Source organism: Bos indicus x Bos taurus, chromosome 14, assembly GCF_003369695.1.
Source record: "Bos indicus x Bos taurus breed Angus x Brahman F1 hybrid chromosome 14, Bos_hybrid_MaternalHap_v2.0, whole genome shotgun sequence".
Taxonomy (NCBI): Eukaryota; Metazoa; Chordata; class Mammalia; order Artiodactyla; family Bovidae; genus Bos; species Bos indicus x Bos taurus.
This window is the reverse complement of record NC_040089.1, coordinates 19,842,672-19,860,285: the sequence shown is the minus strand read 5'-3', so window position 1 is coordinate 19,860,285 and position 17,614 is coordinate 19,842,672. Positions and strand designations below refer to the sequence as shown.

The 17,614-nt window shown below is 44.3% G+C and overlaps 1 protein-coding gene across 1 annotated transcript in view; it reads left to right on the top strand.

The window, feature by feature from the left end:
• The window catches only part of PRKDC (protein kinase, DNA-activated, catalytic subunit), a 128,205-nt gene that overhangs the window by 6,423 nt on the left and 104,168 nt on the right, over positions 1–17,614 (top strand). The window contains exons 8-22 of the mRNA XM_027560944.1: positions 5,303–5,358; positions 5,442–5,472; positions 5,923–6,080; positions 7,472–7,618; positions 8,866–9,030; positions 9,451–9,619; positions 9,982–10,031; positions 10,820–10,945; positions 12,381–12,533; positions 13,878–13,993; positions 14,567–14,726; positions 15,387–15,473; positions 15,853–15,972; positions 16,218–16,377; positions 17,025–17,131. Coding sequence (XP_027416745.1) covers positions 5,303–5,358; positions 5,442–5,472; positions 5,923–6,080; positions 7,472–7,618; positions 8,866–9,030; positions 9,451–9,619; positions 9,982–10,031; positions 10,820–10,945; positions 12,381–12,533; positions 13,878–13,993; positions 14,567–14,726; positions 15,387–15,473; positions 15,853–15,972; positions 16,218–16,377; positions 17,025–17,131 — 1,805 coding nt within the window. The remainder of the gene's footprint in view (positions 1–5,302; positions 5,359–5,441; positions 5,473–5,922; positions 6,081–7,471; positions 7,619–8,865; positions 9,031–9,450; positions 9,620–9,981; positions 10,032–10,819; positions 10,946–12,380; positions 12,534–13,877; positions 13,994–14,566; positions 14,727–15,386; positions 15,474–15,852; positions 15,973–16,217; positions 16,378–17,024; positions 17,132–17,614) is intronic.

Below are 17,614 nucleotides of genomic sequence, written 5' to 3'. Positions count from 1 at the left end.
AAAGCTGGCCCAGCTGCTCCTGTTTCCCCTCCTCGGTCTCCTCTGCTCCCTGTCCGTGGAGCATCCTGCCCTCTCAGCTTCCTGCTCGGGGATCTCCTGTTGTCTGAAGCCTCTGTGCTTCCTTGTGTGAGCTGCTTCCTTGGGCTTCTGTAGTCCTCTCTGTTACAGCACTTTCTGCGACATGTTTTTCATCTCCTAGACTGTCTATTTTGTCACTTGACCTCGGTGGCAGGTGACGTTGCTTATTTCTGTTTGTTTTTGCTTGGCGTGTTAATTGACATTTGGTGAACAAGAAAATTAATAGTACTTATTGCTCATTAACCATGTGCTAAGGATTATCGTGTTCATGTTGCAAGGGAAATTCCTGTAACAATTCACTAAAGCAGGTGATAATGTTTGTTTCCTGGATTAGAACACTGGACTGAGGTGGACAGAATAACGGCTTCCAGAGATGTGCCATGCTGATCCTAGCCCCTCGACTGTTAGGTCTGAGGCAGAGGGGAATCGTTTGTGGATGGGACGTTGAGACGAGGCTGTCCAGGTGAACCCAGTGTGATCACAGGGACATTTGACTGTGGACGAGGGTCAGGGTCAGGGTGCTGTGACGGGAGAAGCTGGCTATAAGGATGGAACTGGGGCCCCAAGGCAAGGGGGTGAGCAGCTTCTAGAAACTGAAGGCAGCCCTCAAGCCTCTAGAGAGGAGCACACCCAGGTGACTCATTGCTTTGTGTTATTTTAATGGTTTATTCATTTATATTTCTGGCCGTCCTTTGCAGCTTGTGGGATCTTAGTTCCCTGACCAGGAATTGAACTTGGACCCTGTCAGTGAACGCACCAAGTTGTAAGCCAGGAAATTCCCTATTTTATTTTTTAACTGAAGCGTAGTTGCAGTCCAGGATTGCGTTACTTCAGGTGTACAGCATAGTGATCTGACAATGAAACACCTTAGGAAATGACCATGACGAGTCTCATAGTGTCCGTCAGCAGAGTTGTGACAGTGCTGACTGCGCTCCCCAAACTGTGTGTCACGTCCTGATCTTCACCTGTGTCTCTCATGCTCCCGGCTCGCTTCCCTCTGGCAACAAGCAGTTTGCTCTCCGTATCTGTTTCTGTTTTTCTGTGTTTCTTTGTTCTTTTAGGTTCCACTTTTAGGTGAGATCACGTGTAACGTGTCTTTCCGTGACTCTGCTTCACTTAGCATAATGCTCTCTAGGTCCATCTGTGTAGCAGCAGATGACAAGACTTCATTCCTTGCAGCTGAATAGATTCCTACAAATACATATACCTGCACATTCACCACATTTTCTTTATCCATTCTTCTGTCTATGGGCACTTAAAGGTTGCTTCCATGTTTTGGCCATTGTCAATAATGCTGTTGTGAATACTGGAGTGTGTGTATCTTTTCTAATTACTGTTTCCATTTTCTTTGGATAAGTACCCAGAAGTAGAATGCTGGATCATGTGGTAACTGTAGTTTTTTGAGGAACCTCCGCTCAGTTTTCTGCAGTGGCTGCACCAGTTTTCATTCCCATCAGCGGTGCATGAGGTTCCCTTTTCTCCATCTCCTCATCAACACTCTTTATTTGTTGTCTTTTTGATGACAGCCATTCTGACAAGTGTGAGGTGAGATACTGTGGTTTTGATTTGCATTCCCCTGTTTAGTGATGTTGAGCATCTTGTGCCTGTTGGCCATCTGTGTGTTTTTGGAAAAATGTCTATTCAGATCCTCTTCTCATTTTTTATTTTTATATTTTTTCTGTTTTAAATGTATTTGTGTTTAATTGGAAGATTATTGCTTTACAATATTATGTCGGTTTCTGCCAAATATCAGCATGCATCTGCCATCTGTGTACATACATCTTCTCCTTCTTGAACTTACTTCCCACTTCTCACCCCATCCTGCATCTCTGTATTGTCACAGTCTGCTCATTTTTTTTTTTTACTGAGTTGGTTTTTTTTTTATATTGAGTTGTTAAGTTCAGTTGTTCTTTGGACGTTAACCCCTTATTAGACCTATCATTTACAAATATCTTCTCTCATTCAGCAGGATGCTTTTCTGTTTTGTTGGCGGTTTTCTTTGCCATGCAGAAGCCTTTTAGCTTGATGTAGTCCTGCATGTGTCTGCTTTTGTCATCCTCTAGTGAGGTAACTCCAGGTGGCACCGGTGGTAAAGAACTTGCCTGCCCGTGTAGGAAATGCAAGAAAGAGATGCAGGTCCGATCCCTGGGTCGAGAGGATCCCCTGGAGTAGAAATGGCAACCCACTCCAGTGTTCTTGCCTGGGTAATCCCATGGACAGAGGAGCCTGGTAGGCTATAGGTCATGGGATTGCAGAAGAGTCAGACATGACTGAACACACACATATGCACTCATGAAGTAACAGATCAAAAAAAGCACTAAGACTGATGTCAAAGAGTGCCATGTATGTTTCTTCTAGGAGTTTTTTGGTTTCAGATTATAGGTTTAGGTCTTTAATCCACTGAGTTTATTTTTGTGTGTGGTGTAAAAAAGGGTCAGGTTTCATTCTTTTGCATGTAGCTGTCCAGTGTTCCCACCACTATTTGATGAAGAGGCTATCTTTTCTCCATTGTATATTCTTGTCTCCTTGTCATACATTAATTAACCATATGTGTGTGGGTTTTTTTCTGGGCTTCCTACTCTGTTTCTTTGATCTATGTTTCTGTTTTATTGTGCCAGAACCATAACGGTTTGATTACTGTAGTGTAGTTTGAAATCAGGGCACACGATGCCTCCAGCTTTGCTTTTCTTTCTCAGAGACTGTTTTGACTATTTAGAGTCGTTTGTGTTTCCATTCAAATATTTTGCTTAACTGTTATAGTTCTGTGAAAAATGCCGTGGATACTTTGATAGGGATTGCATTAAATTTGTCAACTGCTTTGAGGAGTGTGGACATTTTATCAAAATTAGTTCTCTCTGCCTGTGAGCACAGTATATGTATGTATATTGTATATATGCATATACATATGTATTTTTGTATGTATTTTTGTATGTATGCATATACGTATGTATATTTGTACGTATTTTTGTATGTATATTATGTATTGTCTTCAGTTTCTTTCATTAATATCTTAGAGTCTTCAGGGTATAGATCTTTTACCTTCTTGGTTTAATTTATTCCAAAGTATTTTACTCTTTTAGATGCAACTAATGGCACCCCACTCCAGTACTCTTGCCTGGAAAATCACATGGATGGAAGGGCCTGGTGGGCTTGCGGTCCATGGGGTCGCTAGGAGTCAGACATGACTGAACAACTTCACTTTCACTTTTCACTTTCATGCATTGGAGAAGGAAATGGCAACCCACTCCAGTGTTCTTGCCTGGAGAATCCCAGGGACGGGGGAGCCTGGTGGGCTGCCGTCTGTGGGGTCACACAGAGTCGGATGCGACTGAAGTGACTTAGCAGTAGCAGCAGTAGCATGAATAGGATTGTTCAATTTTTCTTTATGATAGTTTATTATTAATGTATAGGAACACTATAGATTTCTGTATATTAATTTTACACTCTGCACCTTTACTGAATTCGTTTATTCTAATTGCTTTTTGGTGCAGTCTTTAGGATTTTCTGTATATAGTGTGTCATCTGCAAATAGTGACAGTTTTACTTCTTCCTTTCCACTTTGGATTCCTTTTATTTCTTGTCTGATTGCTCTCACTAGGACTTCCAATACTATGTTGAATAAAAGTAATGAGAGTGGTCATCCTTGTGTTGTTCCTGATCTTGGAAGAAATGCTTTCAGCTTCTTGCCATTGAGTATGACGTTGGCCCTGGGTTTGGCATGTATGACCTTTACTGTGTTGAAGTACATTCCTTTTTTACCTACTTCATTAAAAGTTGTTATCATAAATGGGTGTCAGTTTTGTCAGAAACTTTTTTCTTAATCTATTGAGATGGTAATATGATTTTTAGTTCTTTGTTGAAGTTCTTACTGTATTCTTTTATTCTTCTCCCGAGTTCATTGAGCATTTTTATGACCATTACTTCAAAATTTTTTTCTGGGAAGTTACTTAACCTCTGTTTTACTCAGTTCTTTTTTTGAGAATTTGTCTTCTTTCTTGTAACATGACCTTTGGCCCTGTTTTGTCAGAAACTTTTTTCTTAATCTATTGAGATGGTAATATGATATGATTTTTAGTTCTTTGTTGAAGTTCTTACTGTGTTCTTTTCTTCTTCTCCTGAGTTCATTGAGCATTTTTATGACCATTACTTTGAAATTTTTTTCTGGGAAGTTACTTACCTCTGTTTTACTCAGTTCTTTTTTTGAGATTTTGTCTTCTTTCTTGTAACATGACCTTTGGCCCCTTGTCCTGCCTAACTCTCTATTTGTTTGTGTTTGGTAGCTCAGTTACGTTTCTTGGTCTTTGTGTAGAAGGTGTCCTGTGGGGTCCAGGAGTGTAGCTCTCCCCCTCCCCTTGACTGCCCTGGAGCCAGGCACTCCAGGAGCATCCCCTGTGGTAGGTGGGCCAACCTGGCCTCCTAGGGGCCACTGTGCTGCGGTTTCTAAGGCCTGTTACCGCTGTGGCTGGTGCTCTGGCATGTGGGGGCAGCCTGGGGGAGGGAGCCACTTTGGGGGATGCTGGTGCTGGCTGAGGTGTTGGCACAGCAGGGGTCACTTTGGAGGGGTCTTGGTGCTGGCCAAGGGCCTGCATAAAGGGCTGGTGGGGGAGCAGCTTGGAGGAACACCAGCTGTGTCGGGCCTGCAGATGAAATTGGGTGGGGTGGGTGGTGCTGCTGGCTTAGATGGAGAGTCAGACCCTGCACCTCGTCTTCTGGGTGCAGGGTCTCCAGCTGGGGGGCTGAGGTGGAGTCCAGACCCTGGGATCCCAGTCCTCGGGATGGGGCTGACAGCACCGGCCCCCTCCAGGGGCCGCTCCTTCTGTCTCCAGTTGTGGAAGGTCTGTCCTGCTGTCTTCAGGTCATTCTCGGGGTTTTCTGCTTGTGTCTGTGATGATGGTTCCAGATTGCTCACCTCCAGAGCTGGGTGGTAGTGGATTTGTGCTGTTTTAAGGCACAAAGTTGGTGATAATTGATGACAGTGGTGACGGGAAACTAACGTAACCAGTGCACGCAGGACTGGGACTGCCCCCTTGGTCTGAGGCTAAAATTCAGGTTCTGGTCACGTTGTGATTATGTGACTCCAGGCAGTAGTACTGGGTACTAGCACGTTCACTAATGGAGGAAGAGCTCCTACTGTCTCCAGCAGAGCGGTGGGTCGTGAGTCTCATGAGCTTTGTCAGACACACCTTGTGATCTGTGACAGCGGCTGCTTTCTGTCTTTCCTCAGATCCCCAGACTTCAAGAGAGATTTTTGATTTTGCATTAAAGGCAATCCGTCCTCAGGTAGGATTTAGTATTCTAATTCTTTCACAACTGAGCCTTGTGATTGTCAAACATTGATGGTAGGTTTTTTTTTTTTTTAATAGATTGATCTGAAGAGATACGCCGTGCCTCTGGGTAAGATTCTGCATTTAAGGAGGTTATTAGGTTGGTGTCTGAGTGAGCGTTTGCTTAAACTGTGAGTGAAGGTGGTACTGTGACCCCTGTGATGCTCCCACGTGGTCACTGATGGCAGCTCTTGGTGCTGTTCAAGATGGTCACACTAAGATTGTACCATTTCAGAAGAAATTACTTTAGAGCAATCCGGATCTTTTGACTCTGTCTGTATTTAAATAAACCCTGATCCTACTTCTGACCTTTGTTTTGGGGGTCACTGGCCGGATTGTGGGCCTCTTGATTCAAATGGAGGATGGAGGCATTAGGTGTGAGGGGACCCTGGGCCCCTGAAGTAAGGATTCGAGGGCTTTGTGAGCACGGTTTTGGTTTGATGTGTGCCTGAAGCTTCCTAAGTTCTTTGTCTTGCCCTTTGTCATCCTGTTTTCAATACGGTGTGTTCTGTGTTTGCAGCTGGCCTGTCCTTATTCACCCTGCACGCATCTCAGTTTAGCACCTGCCTTCTGGACAACTACGCTTCTTTATTTGAAGTCCTATCGAAGTGGTGCAGCCACATGAATGTGGAATTGAAGAAAGCTGCACACTCAGCCCTGGAGTCTTTTCTGAAACAGGTACTGTGTAAAATTCTTTCTATGCGAAGACATAAATTCCAGTCTTGTGCATGAACATTTGAAAAAAAAAATACAAGTTGGTCCATTAGCTTCTGTAGTACCGAGTGACTTCACTTTCACTTCTCACTTTCATGCATTGGAGAAGGAAATGGCAACCCACTCCAGTGTTCTTGCCTGGAGAATCCCAGGGACGGGGGAGCCTGGCAGGCTGCCGTCTATGGGGTTGCATAGAGTCGGACACGACTGAATTGACTTAGCAGCAGCAGTACTTAAAGAGAAAAGTTGGTTATCCCTCTGCCACAGGAGTGGCAGCAGGTTTGAAAGAAAAAAAACTTGAAAGACATCAAGTCTGATCAGGTTCTCAGAGCCAAGGCCAGACAAGAGAGTGAGGAGGTGGGACGGAGGGAAGGTTGGCAGTCAGGGCTCCCTAGGGGTGGTGCCTGGGTCAGGATGGGAGTAGGAAGGGGTGAGGGAGGGCTGGAGGTCAGGGCTCCCTGGAGGCGGTGGCTGGGTCAGGGTGGGAGGAGGGAGGGGAGGGGGAGGTTGGCGGGATCTGCTGTCCTGTTAGACTGGATGCTTGTATCTCTGTGGCTTCTCGGCCGAGGCGAGCCCTCCTGCCCCTTCTGCCCCAGGGTGTTTCCGTCTAGGTTGGGTATGGGTGCAGGGAGCCTGTAGGCGGCCTGCCGTCTCCGGGTGCTGAGACCTGAGGCCTTCCTACGGGTCGGCGCGGGCTGCAGGTCGGCAATGTGGATGTCTTCTTTCTCCCTTTGGTGATTGTCTGGCTTATTCCCATCCTTGTCTTAGACGGTTGTGGGCAGGTGGCAAGAGCTTCCTGATGCCCTTGCTGGTCTCCAGTTCTGGCAGGTGTCACCGTGTATGGTGGATTGTCATCTCATTGCTTCTCAGAGTACTTGCTTTGGCTCACGTAATTATTGTAGCTTATTGTTTTGAGAAATGAGACACCTTTTTTTTTTTCCCCTGGTTGTTTGTTTTGAATCCTCTCTGTGTTCCCTCCTGGGGGTCCTGTCTGTGGGTGACTCTGAGCTCGCCAGCTGCTGGGCCTGCCCAGCTCTGTGTCACCTTGAGTCAAAGATGAGTCTAAGGAAGCTTTCTGCTTCATCAGGGAGCTTTAGTCCAGAGCCTGTGTTTTGTGCATATGTCTTCCTGTATCTACTTGGTTTCTCTCTCAGTCCCTTTCCCTAGGAAGAATGCATCACGTGTAATAAAGGCTTTTTCTGAACCTGATGGAGACTAAGTGGATTGAACAGATGGTTCTTTACAAGTAATAGCTGCCGTGGACCTGTAGTAGCTCACTGATGTGGTCCCATTCGGCCGTTCCAGCCTTTTCACGTTTGGAGGGATGCCTCTAAAGTGAACGTTGTGTGATGCAGGTTTCCTTGTTGGTGGCGCACGATGCCGAGGCACACAGGGGCCCCCTGCGCTTCTTCATGGAGCAGTTCTACAGCATCATCAGGAACGTGGACGCCAACAGCAAGGACCTGTCCATCGCCATCCGCGGATACGGGCTCTTCGCAGGGGTATGTCTCACTTACTGACCCCTTTTAGTTTCATTTGATGAAACTATAGTATATTTTGATATATATCACTTTAGTATATTTTGAATAGCGTCTCACACTTTTGAAAATATTATTCTTATTTGTTTTGTTGTTAATGCGTTTTTTCAGTGCTTCCTGTGTATTATCTCAAATATTCATAACTCTCCTCTAAGCTTTTAGGAATATTATTCCACTTTACAGTTGAGGAAACTGAGGCCAGAGGAGTTAGAGGACTCGTGTAAGGGTTCAGCCAGCAATAGACAGAACCGAGACATGGCTGCAGCCTGGAGACGAGGAACACCATGTTCTCCTGGCTGCGCCTGGCCACCCATCACTGATGAACCCCTGAGCTCACTCTGGCATGAGCCCCTGAGCCCGGGTGAGGTCTGCTGGAGATGCTGGGAGTCGGCATGGCTGCATCCTCCTGGAGGGGTCTATGGCTCCCACTGGCGGATTACATCTCCTGCTGTTTCTCTGTATAGATCCCCATTAGGGCTACTCCCCTGTTTTTGGGATGGAGAGTCTCTTCCAGCCCTCTGCTCACTCCTCCATCCTGATGCCTCCTCATTTGCTTCTTCCCAACACTCCTTTCTCCTTAAAGTCTTCATCTCCACATGTTTCCGTGGCTTGTTTATACAAACTTAGGGCAGAGGAAATGTGTGTGAGGAGGCTCAGAGGTGACCAAGGGCACGGACTTTGTATCCTCAGACGCTGAGGTCTGGCAGCAGGGACCTGTTTACTGTAATGAGCTGGTGTAGACAGAGTATGGTGGAACAAGGGAGAGGACACGGATCAGGCGCTGGTCCAGGCTCGTGAGAAGGTGGGACTGGGGCCGACGTCTGAGGAGCCTTTGGGAAACGTGCAGCTGGACTGTCTCCGAGTTAGGAGGGTGTGGCTGTGGGAGCCGCTGCTGTGTGGTGGGGGGATCAGGCCTGTCCCTCCTCTGGGTGTCAGGCCTCTGCAGGGATGGCACCCAATTGTCTGCCGTCTGCCCCTGCCAGAAACACAGGTGACAATAAGTGTTTTGTGTGTTAGTAACTGTTTAGAATGTATTTACAGGTTTTTTGGAAAGCATCTTTCCGATGTACAGTGCATTCTATGTCTGTATTTCTTCTCCACTGATAAGCTTGTTAACATTCAGTTATAATAACATGGCCTAATGAGACACCTTAGGTGCCATCACCCGGAGGTGGATAAGGCTGATGGAGACTGGTTTTACCGCTCTCCAGCCGTGCAAGGCAGTGAATGCCCGAGACGTGGACTTGATGTTCGTGGAGCTCATCCAGCGGTGCCGGCAGCTGTTCCTCATGGAGGCGGACGCTGCCGAGGACCATGTGTACCAGCTGCCCAGCTTCCTGCAGTCTGTGGCCAGTGTCCTGCTGCACCTTGATGCCGTGAGTGAGGGGGTGGCCCGCCGAACATGGGCTTGGCGAGTTTAGCTCAGGTCTTCAGCTGGTTTGATGCAGTGGGAGTTACATACAGTCAGTTCAGGCACCAGTATGACCAAGGTGACCTCTTTAGCTAGTACCTTGTACAGTTTTTTGGTATAGTTTTTGTCATGAAACTTGATGATTTGTTTCCAAAACAGAAAAGCTATCTGTTACTCTTTTCATATTTCTAAAAGACTAGGATTGCTGCTTGAGATAGAATCGTAGCTAACATGTCATGCAGACAGTTTTACTCCGCTGTGTTCAGGCGGTCCCAGCGAGGAGTTAGTCCCCTAGGTAACAAGCCGCTTCTTCATGGTTCCGCCCCCCTGTGTCTGCTGTGCCTGTTGCCGCAGCCCTGACCCGCGTGTGCTCTCGTCCCTGCAGGTTCCTGAGGTGCACTCGCCTGTCCTGGAACACCTCGTGGTCATGCAGATGGACAGTTTCCCCCAGTACAGCCCCAAGATGCAGCTGGTGTGCTGCAGGGCCATCGTGCGCTTGTTCCTGGCCCTGGCGGAGAAGGGGCCCATCCTCTGGAGCTGCATTGGTGCTATGGGTGAGTTTGGAGTTTACTCCTGAGATGATGCATGAAGAATCTTACCGTGTTATTTGAGATAAAGAACATCCAGTTGCCAAATTCTTTTTTGTCTTTTGATGCCTCTTGTAGAACTGCTAATATTTTGGTGAACCAAAATCTTTTTTTCTCTAGTGTTTTGAATTTCTTCATCTTTTCCTTTTGAATCTTAATAGTCTAAAATTTGAAATTAAACATTAAAAAAAAGAAAAAAAAATTAAAGGTGTTAGCAAACTTAGAGAAAAAACCAAGAGGTACTGTATATTCAAATGGCTGTCAGTTTGTTGAGAGTTTAGTATTTTTCAGTGTAATTTTTCATTTTTGTTTTTATTTTCTTTTTTTAGTGCATCAAAGTTTAATCAGAATATGTTCTAAGCCAGTGATCCTTCAAAAGGTAAATTCTGAATATATGCTTTGAAAATTAGTCTTTTGTCACCTTGCAAGTTAGAGATGTTGCTGGAACTTTTAGTCTGTAAATATACAAAAGGGGCCTTTTTGATTGCCTGAAAGATTTTTTTTAATGAAGTTGACCAATAGGATGGTTGTCACTTAAAAGAATTACCATTACTTTCTATAGTAGGTGATAGCTGCTTTCCCAAATGCAATGTTAATATTATATTCAGGTGTTTGAAATTGCAGACAAATGTGTAAATTACTTGCAATGATTGGTAATTCTTTTGGGGGGGGAAAAAATGGCCTTTCTGTTATTAGAAATGCCTTAGATTTTGATAAGTGTAGGATGTAATACCTAACTATTTTTTCAGATAAATAAAATTCTGGGTGTGAAACATCCTTAAACATAACCTTATTACTGTACCTACATTTTTACAAAAGGATATTTTCCCCTTGAAAGTCTAGGACAAAATACTTAGTATATAATGGGAGGCTTGTCTTAAGTTTACTTCAGTTAGAGAAAATAGGATGAGATGAGAGATCTGTATGAGGAGTTGAATTATTGGGTATTGTTTTGAAGCTTAGTTCGTGCATCATTATTTTGGTCCTAGAGAATGGTGACTTTTTCCCAGCTTTTTAATTGTGCTTTCATACGTGCTATCTTCCTCAACCAAGTTGCATTCTTCAGCCCGGAGCTCCCTTAGCTCCAAGAATGCACATCGGGAGGCACAGCAGTGCCTCTCTTCTCCGTCCCTCCTCAGCGTGGCTGTCTGTCTGTTTTCCCGCCAGGGAGCCGAGCCCGAGTCTGAGGACCCTGGAGCGTTGGGGGAAGCCAGGACCGGCAAGTGGAGAGTGCCCACCTACAGAGACTATGTGGACCTGTTCAGGAGCCTGCTGAGCTGTGACCAGACGATGGTAAACACTGCAGCTGAAAGCCACAGAAGCGCTTTGGCTCCTCTACAGTTTCCATAGTTCACACTGGAGACTTAATTATTTCAGAAACGTATTTTACTTTCGGTCTTTTTTTTTTTTTTTTTTTTTTTAAAGTACTTCAAGTAATGTAAATAAGGATAAAGTAAGACTTGAAAAAAATCAAATTAGGGGAGCGAAGTCATAGAACTCATTTGAAACTAATGAGTAGTTGTAGCCAAGTCCTCATTTTAGCTTAAGAAACTGCGTACAAGGTATCAGAAATGTGGCAGCGTTATCATGGTGGGAGAGCTGTGCTCTCTGTATTCCTTAAGGGTGATGTGATAGGATGGAGACGGTGCACAGTTCTGTCACCATTTGAACCACCCCTCCTGCTTCCTGTGTTGCTGGCAGGTGTTTCTGCAGTATCTGCTCCAAGCCAGGTTGGTCACCATTTCACATAGTCTCCGACAGAGCATGGGTATCCTAGGAAAAGCAGTTTTTGTCAGTAGATGGTTCCTGTCCTGTGGACAACCTCAGGAGTTTTTCTTATCAAGATATTAGTAAAGTAGTACAGGAGTATTACTAAAATGTTTTTTTTTAATATGTGATATTAGGTATATTTTGAGGTTAAGTTCCATAGACTGTTTTGAGTGAAGACAGCATAACTGGTCTATGTTTTGGGATGGTAGAATATTTCACTTTGAAAGAAATAATAGATTATAGTGCTTTTCAGTCCCTTCTGAGTATGCATGTGTATGTGAGTACATGTGTGTTTACAAGTGCACATGTATATACGTACATGCATGTGCATTTGCATATAGACATACAGAACGTGTGTATATAGCATATAGATGTGTGTATACACACACTGCTTGTGTATATTCTCAGTCCCTCAGTCGTGTCCAGCTCTTTGCAACTCAGTGGACTGTAACCTACCAGGCTCCTCTGTCCATGGGATTCTCTAGGCAAGAACACTGGAGTGGGTTGCCATGCCCTCCTCCAGGGGATCTTCCCAACCCAGGGACTGAAACCACATCTCTGACATCCCCCGCATTGGTAGGTGGATTCTTTACCACTGAGCCACCAAGGAAGCGTCTCTCTCTCTCTCTCTCTCTCACACATACACTCTCACACACACACACACACACACACACACACTCAATAATGGAGTAAATACTTAGACGAGGTTGGCCTAAACCTTCTCACTACTGTTTATGTGTATTGCGTGACTGTGTAAGTCATGTCAGACTCAAATGGTGTTGTCTTAATAATTCGAAAGGTGTCTGTATTTTACGGCTTGAAAACTTAGAGGTAAGTCTGCTCTAGTTTACACAAGTGTTTCCATAAAACCTAATTACACGTGTATGTCATGCTGATTTAATACTCATACTGACACTGTTTTGTGCAGCATTTTAAAATTTATTTTCTTTACTTTCAGGATTCTCTCTTAGCAGATGAAGCATTTGTCTTTGTGAATTCCTCCCTTCAAAGTCTGAATCGTTTGCTATATGATGAATTTGTAAAATCAGTTTTGAAGATCGTTGAAAAACTGGATCTTACACTGGAAAAGCAGAGTGTTGGGGAACAAGAGGTTAGAAGATGTTGTCAGTAGCAATTTTGCATCATTTTTGTACCAGCTCTATCTGCATGCTGCAGTATTCAGGAGCAAATCTTACATTTGTAGAGGATGGCAGGAAATTGGTTTATCAGCATTAATATGTGTCATTGATACTTTTCTATTGATATTTGAATTGCCCAGTGTGCAGAATATATTCTGTATTAGATTGTTCAAGAAGTAATTTATATGTTTAATAAGTTAAAGCAACTTTTTGGAAAAAGTTTTTGGGAGGATTAGAACTCTTGACTTAGCAACAGCAGAGACTAGTCTGATTTTGTGTAGAGGTGGCTTTTTGCAGAGGGTCTGGGCACCCTGGTGCTCCTCTGATTTATAGCCAGGGGGACTCTAGGCTCTGGAGACAGTAGAAGGGAGGGCAGGAAAGGCCACGCCTCCCGCGTTTCTGCACCGTTTTTCTGGCTGGGCTCAAAGATCAGACTGGGTATGAGGTTGCTAGCTTGGAGCTGCTGTCCCTCTGAGGAGACAGGACACTCAGGTAGTGAGACTGTCATCTAAGGTAGTTTGTTTCTGAGTCCAGTGGTTCCTAGAATCAAGTTTGCACGTTGGCTTCCATGGCTGAGGCCGTGTGGTCAGGGGGCCTATAGGGGCAGAGCCCTAGCCTTGGCTGCACTCGTCAAGGGCCAAGTTTTTGCGCTGGTTGTCGGGGCCATTGAGGGGTCGCCTGCCACTCTTCAGGCTTTTTATTTATTCACGTCTAAAGTAATTTCACGAGCAGACGTGCTCACTACCTGAGGTGATTGGCCACATGTCTGCGTGCAGAGCGCCCGTCCTAGTCTCTGTGTCTCTGCTCCCCCGCACCCACCGCCCGGTCACCGTCGTCTCTGTTGGTGTTTCCCGGGACATGCCTGGTCTCCAGCCTTGCTCTTCTTCCTGCCTGTTTGACATTTCCACCTGGGTCTGAAACACAAATTGAACGTGTTTATATTTGTGTTTTACCTAACAGTAGCCACTGGTCCTCTGTCTCTCGTTTTGAAGTCTTGGCAGTACTGGTAACTGTCTGTTTTGAGATCCTGCCTCTGTCTGGGCGCTGTGGCTCCTGTGCGCAGTTCTGCCCCGCCCCGCCCCCCGCTCTTTCTGTGTTTGCACTTTTCTTCCTCCTCACTGCATCCCTTGTGGCCTCCGGTGTAGCATGTTCTGAGGGTTCTGTCATTTTTATCTGACTGTTAGCTTTGGGCCCATCTCTTCCTCCTCACTGCTGCATTCCTTGCTCAAAGCCTCACCCATGTCTGTGGTTCACTTGCTGAGTCATTTGTTGAATGACTGAACGGTACCGTGTTTTTGGTGCAACTGATTTTTAAGGATGAAAACAAAGCTGCTGGCATTTGGGTGATCCCGACCTCAGATCCAGCTGCTAACCTGCATCCTGCGAAACCCAAAGACTTCTCCGCTTTCATCAACCTGGTGGAGTTCTGCAGGTATTCATAAAGTTTTGTATACTTAAGAGTAGATACTATCAATTGTTGGCTGTGACATAGGAGAACCACTTATGTAGATACAAGAAATAGTAGGACTTAAAATCTAAAATAGCTTATATGAAATTTTAAAATAGATCTAATAGCTGTTGAAAAAAATTTTTTTAAATTGTATTTAAAAGAGCCTCAGGTAAGGACAATAAGGGGGCATCCCTGGTGACTCAGACAGTAAAGAATCTGTCTGTCTATGCGGGAGACACAGGTTCAATCCCTGGGTTGGGAAGATCCCCTGGGAAGGAAATGGCAGCCTACTCCAGTATTCTTGTCTGGAGAATCCCGTGGACAGAGGAGCCTCACGGGCTACAGTCCATGGGGTTGCAAAGAACTGGACATGAGTGAGCGACTGAGCACAGAACACAGCACAGCAAAGAAAGAGTACAGATACACCCGAAAATGGTGTATAATGGAACCACAGATGATGACTTTGTTTTGATTATGTCACTTACAATTTCAAAGCGGAGTAAAAATAGTATATGATGAGGATTTCTGTGTTAAGCTTTAAATTTGTTTTTACAGGGAGATTCTTCCTGAGAAACATGTAGAATTTTTTGGGCCATGGGTACATTCCTTCTCATACCAGTTAATTCTGCAGTCTACACGGTTGCCACTCATTAGTGGTTTCTACAAACTGCTTTCTCTTGCTGTGAGAAATGCCAAGAAGATAAAGTATTTTGAGGTAAGTGTTTTTGAGGGCATTGAACATGCTTGTGTATTTTGGATTACATGAGTGTGTATAAGTACATTCTAAAATATGATACTGTGCAGCATATTGCAGTTTTAAAGTCCACTACTTTTATTATTTGTATTTTGAAAAACTGATGTGAGTGGCAGTTGGATGACACGGTTTAAAAGTTTAAACGTTGAACGTTTTCCCCATTTTCTGATCTGACTGGCGAGCATCTGACTGGTGCTGTGAGCTCTTCAGCACCCACCTGCAGCATCACTGGCGCCCTTTCCAGACTCAAGTCCTCAGAGCCTCTGGGCCACACCTCAGCAGCACAGCTGCTGCCCGGGGATCTGGTGGCTCCTAAGGTTGGAGAGTGGCCGCGTCAGTGTCCAGGGGCACTAGTTGAGAGCAGCTGTCTCAGCTCACAGGCGTGCACGTCAGATGACTGGCACGGGGAGTGGACTTGGGCCCGGACTCCTGGCCAGCGGTCCCCCTCCCACCTCACACGTGCTTCCTCATGGGCCTCTGCCTGAAGTGTCTTCCTCTCTGCATGAGGCCTCAGCAGAATGAGAATGGGTCCCCTCACAAGGACCAGTGGGAACCGCCAGATTAGAACATGGGACTATCTGGTTATCATTCCCTGAGCTCATTGCCTGTTTTATCTGACAGGGCGTTGGTCCAAAGAGTCAGAAACCGTCTCCCGAGGATCCAGAGAAGCATTCCTGCTTTGCTTTGTTTGCAAAATTTGGTAAAGAGGTAACTTTCAAAAGCTTTATCCAGTCTTATCATATATTATTTAAAGATGAAATGGGTTGCTTAATCCACATGGGGGTGGAGGGGTTGAAAACACTGGCAGAGAGTCACTGCACTTCCAAAGTCCCCTGAGGTTTCTCACGATAATTTTAGTGATGATGACTCAGGGTCCATAGATTCTTTAGCTTTTCCACATGATGGGAACTAAGTACTCAACACATGAACTTTTGCTGGAGATAAGTACTTAATTTTTAAATGAACATGATCGTGTCAAAGGCCACGTGATCATTTTTTGTATTTGCAAATCAGATGTTCCGTAGTTGATGATGGAGCTGAAGGCTCTGTTCAGGTGCATAGCACTAACCTTGTCTTCCCTGCCGAGGTGTCAGTTAAGATGAAGCAGTACAAAGATGAACTCCTGGCCTCCTGTTTGACCTTTGTCCTATCCTTGCCACATGACATCATCGCACTTGACGTCAGAGCCTACGTCCCCGCGTTGCAGGTGGGCACATCACTCGTGGGGGTCGTGGTTCCTGAGAAACATGGCAGTCACAGCGCCACTCACATGTCAGAACCCCCATCCCCACCCGCTGCCCACATCCTGCGTGGGCGGGCCTTCCTGAGGGGGCTTCAGTGCCCCTTCTCTCCAGCCTGCATAGGTCTGACAGAGGAAAACTTGTCATTTAAGAAGCCATCTCTCAATACTAAATTCCTGGTGTTCATTATCTCATTTGTTCTCATGTACAGATGGCTTTTAAACTGGGCCTGAGCTATGCCCCACTGGCAGAAGCCGGCCTGAATGCCCTGGAAGAATGGTCAGTTTATATCTGCAAACATGTAATTCAACCCTATTATAAGGATATTCTGCCTAGCCTTGATGGATATCTGAAAACTTCAGCCTTATCAGGTAAGTATAGAAGAGTTTTGATGTGTATCTTAAAATGGTAATGTAATACATGTGTTGGTATTTCTACATATTATGCATTCAAAATACATTTGGTTGATATTTTTGTAATCTTTCCAATTCATTTCAGTATAATTGGACATAAGTATAACTGAGGTATTAAAACTACTTATATGTTACTTACTCATGTATAATCCTAGCAAAATTTATAAAATCTTCAAGGGGAAGAACTCTTAAACATCTTGAACTTCTTATAAATTCTAATCTATTGTCTTGCAAAGAAAACCTTATTTAATCAAACAGGGATTAAAACTATAAGAAAATCCAATAGTAAAGTTATATTTTGACCTAATTTTACCTGATTTTTATTGGTTTTTCAAATAGGACTGATTTAGTACTGCATTGGGAGTGCAGAGTCCTAGCCACTGAACCACCAGGGAAGTCCCTCCAAGAAACTGTTTCTTTTAATTGGTAGTGGTGTTTAAAACTGAGACCACTGTTAATATTTTTGTTCTAGAAATTTCATTTTTAATCATACTTTAAATTAGCATTTTAATGTCTCTGTATGGTAGTCTAGTGTCTTTCCCCTTGTGTTTATTAACTAAACAAATGAGTGCTGTTTAAAATTGACTTCTGTTTACCATTGACAGATGAGACCCGGAGTAACTGGGAAGTGTCAGCGCTTTCTCGGGCTGTCCAGAAAGGATTTACTAAAGACGTGTTAAAGCATCTGAAACGGACAAAAAACATTTCATCTGTAAGAGACCCTTAAATTTTCTTTAGCTTAAATAGTGGAGAGATCAGATTCTGATGCTCATGAGTAGTAAAAAATCTTCATTTAAAATATCATTGTTACATATAAATTTGTGTACAGTATGAAAATAATTTCAGTATATGTTTAGTGATAAAAATGTAAACCGTGTTAACATGTAAACCGTGTTATTGTCTTGATCTTGTTTGTTTTGTTTGAAATAAGCAGTTGCCACACTGATATTGATGTATAAGATTGCCTCATTTACTGATTAAATCTGAAATAGGTCGTTTTGTCGAATTTAGTTCATGGCAGTTTTTATGTTTTTTTCCCAGTGATAATTTCTTAAGACCGGTTTTTTTTAGATGTGGCACATAATGTAAGAGATAAAAATGATGTAAATAGAGAAAATTGAGTTAGTGTAACTTAACATCTCGGAGAAGGCAATGGCACCCCACTCCAGTACTCTTGCCTGGAAAATCCCATGGA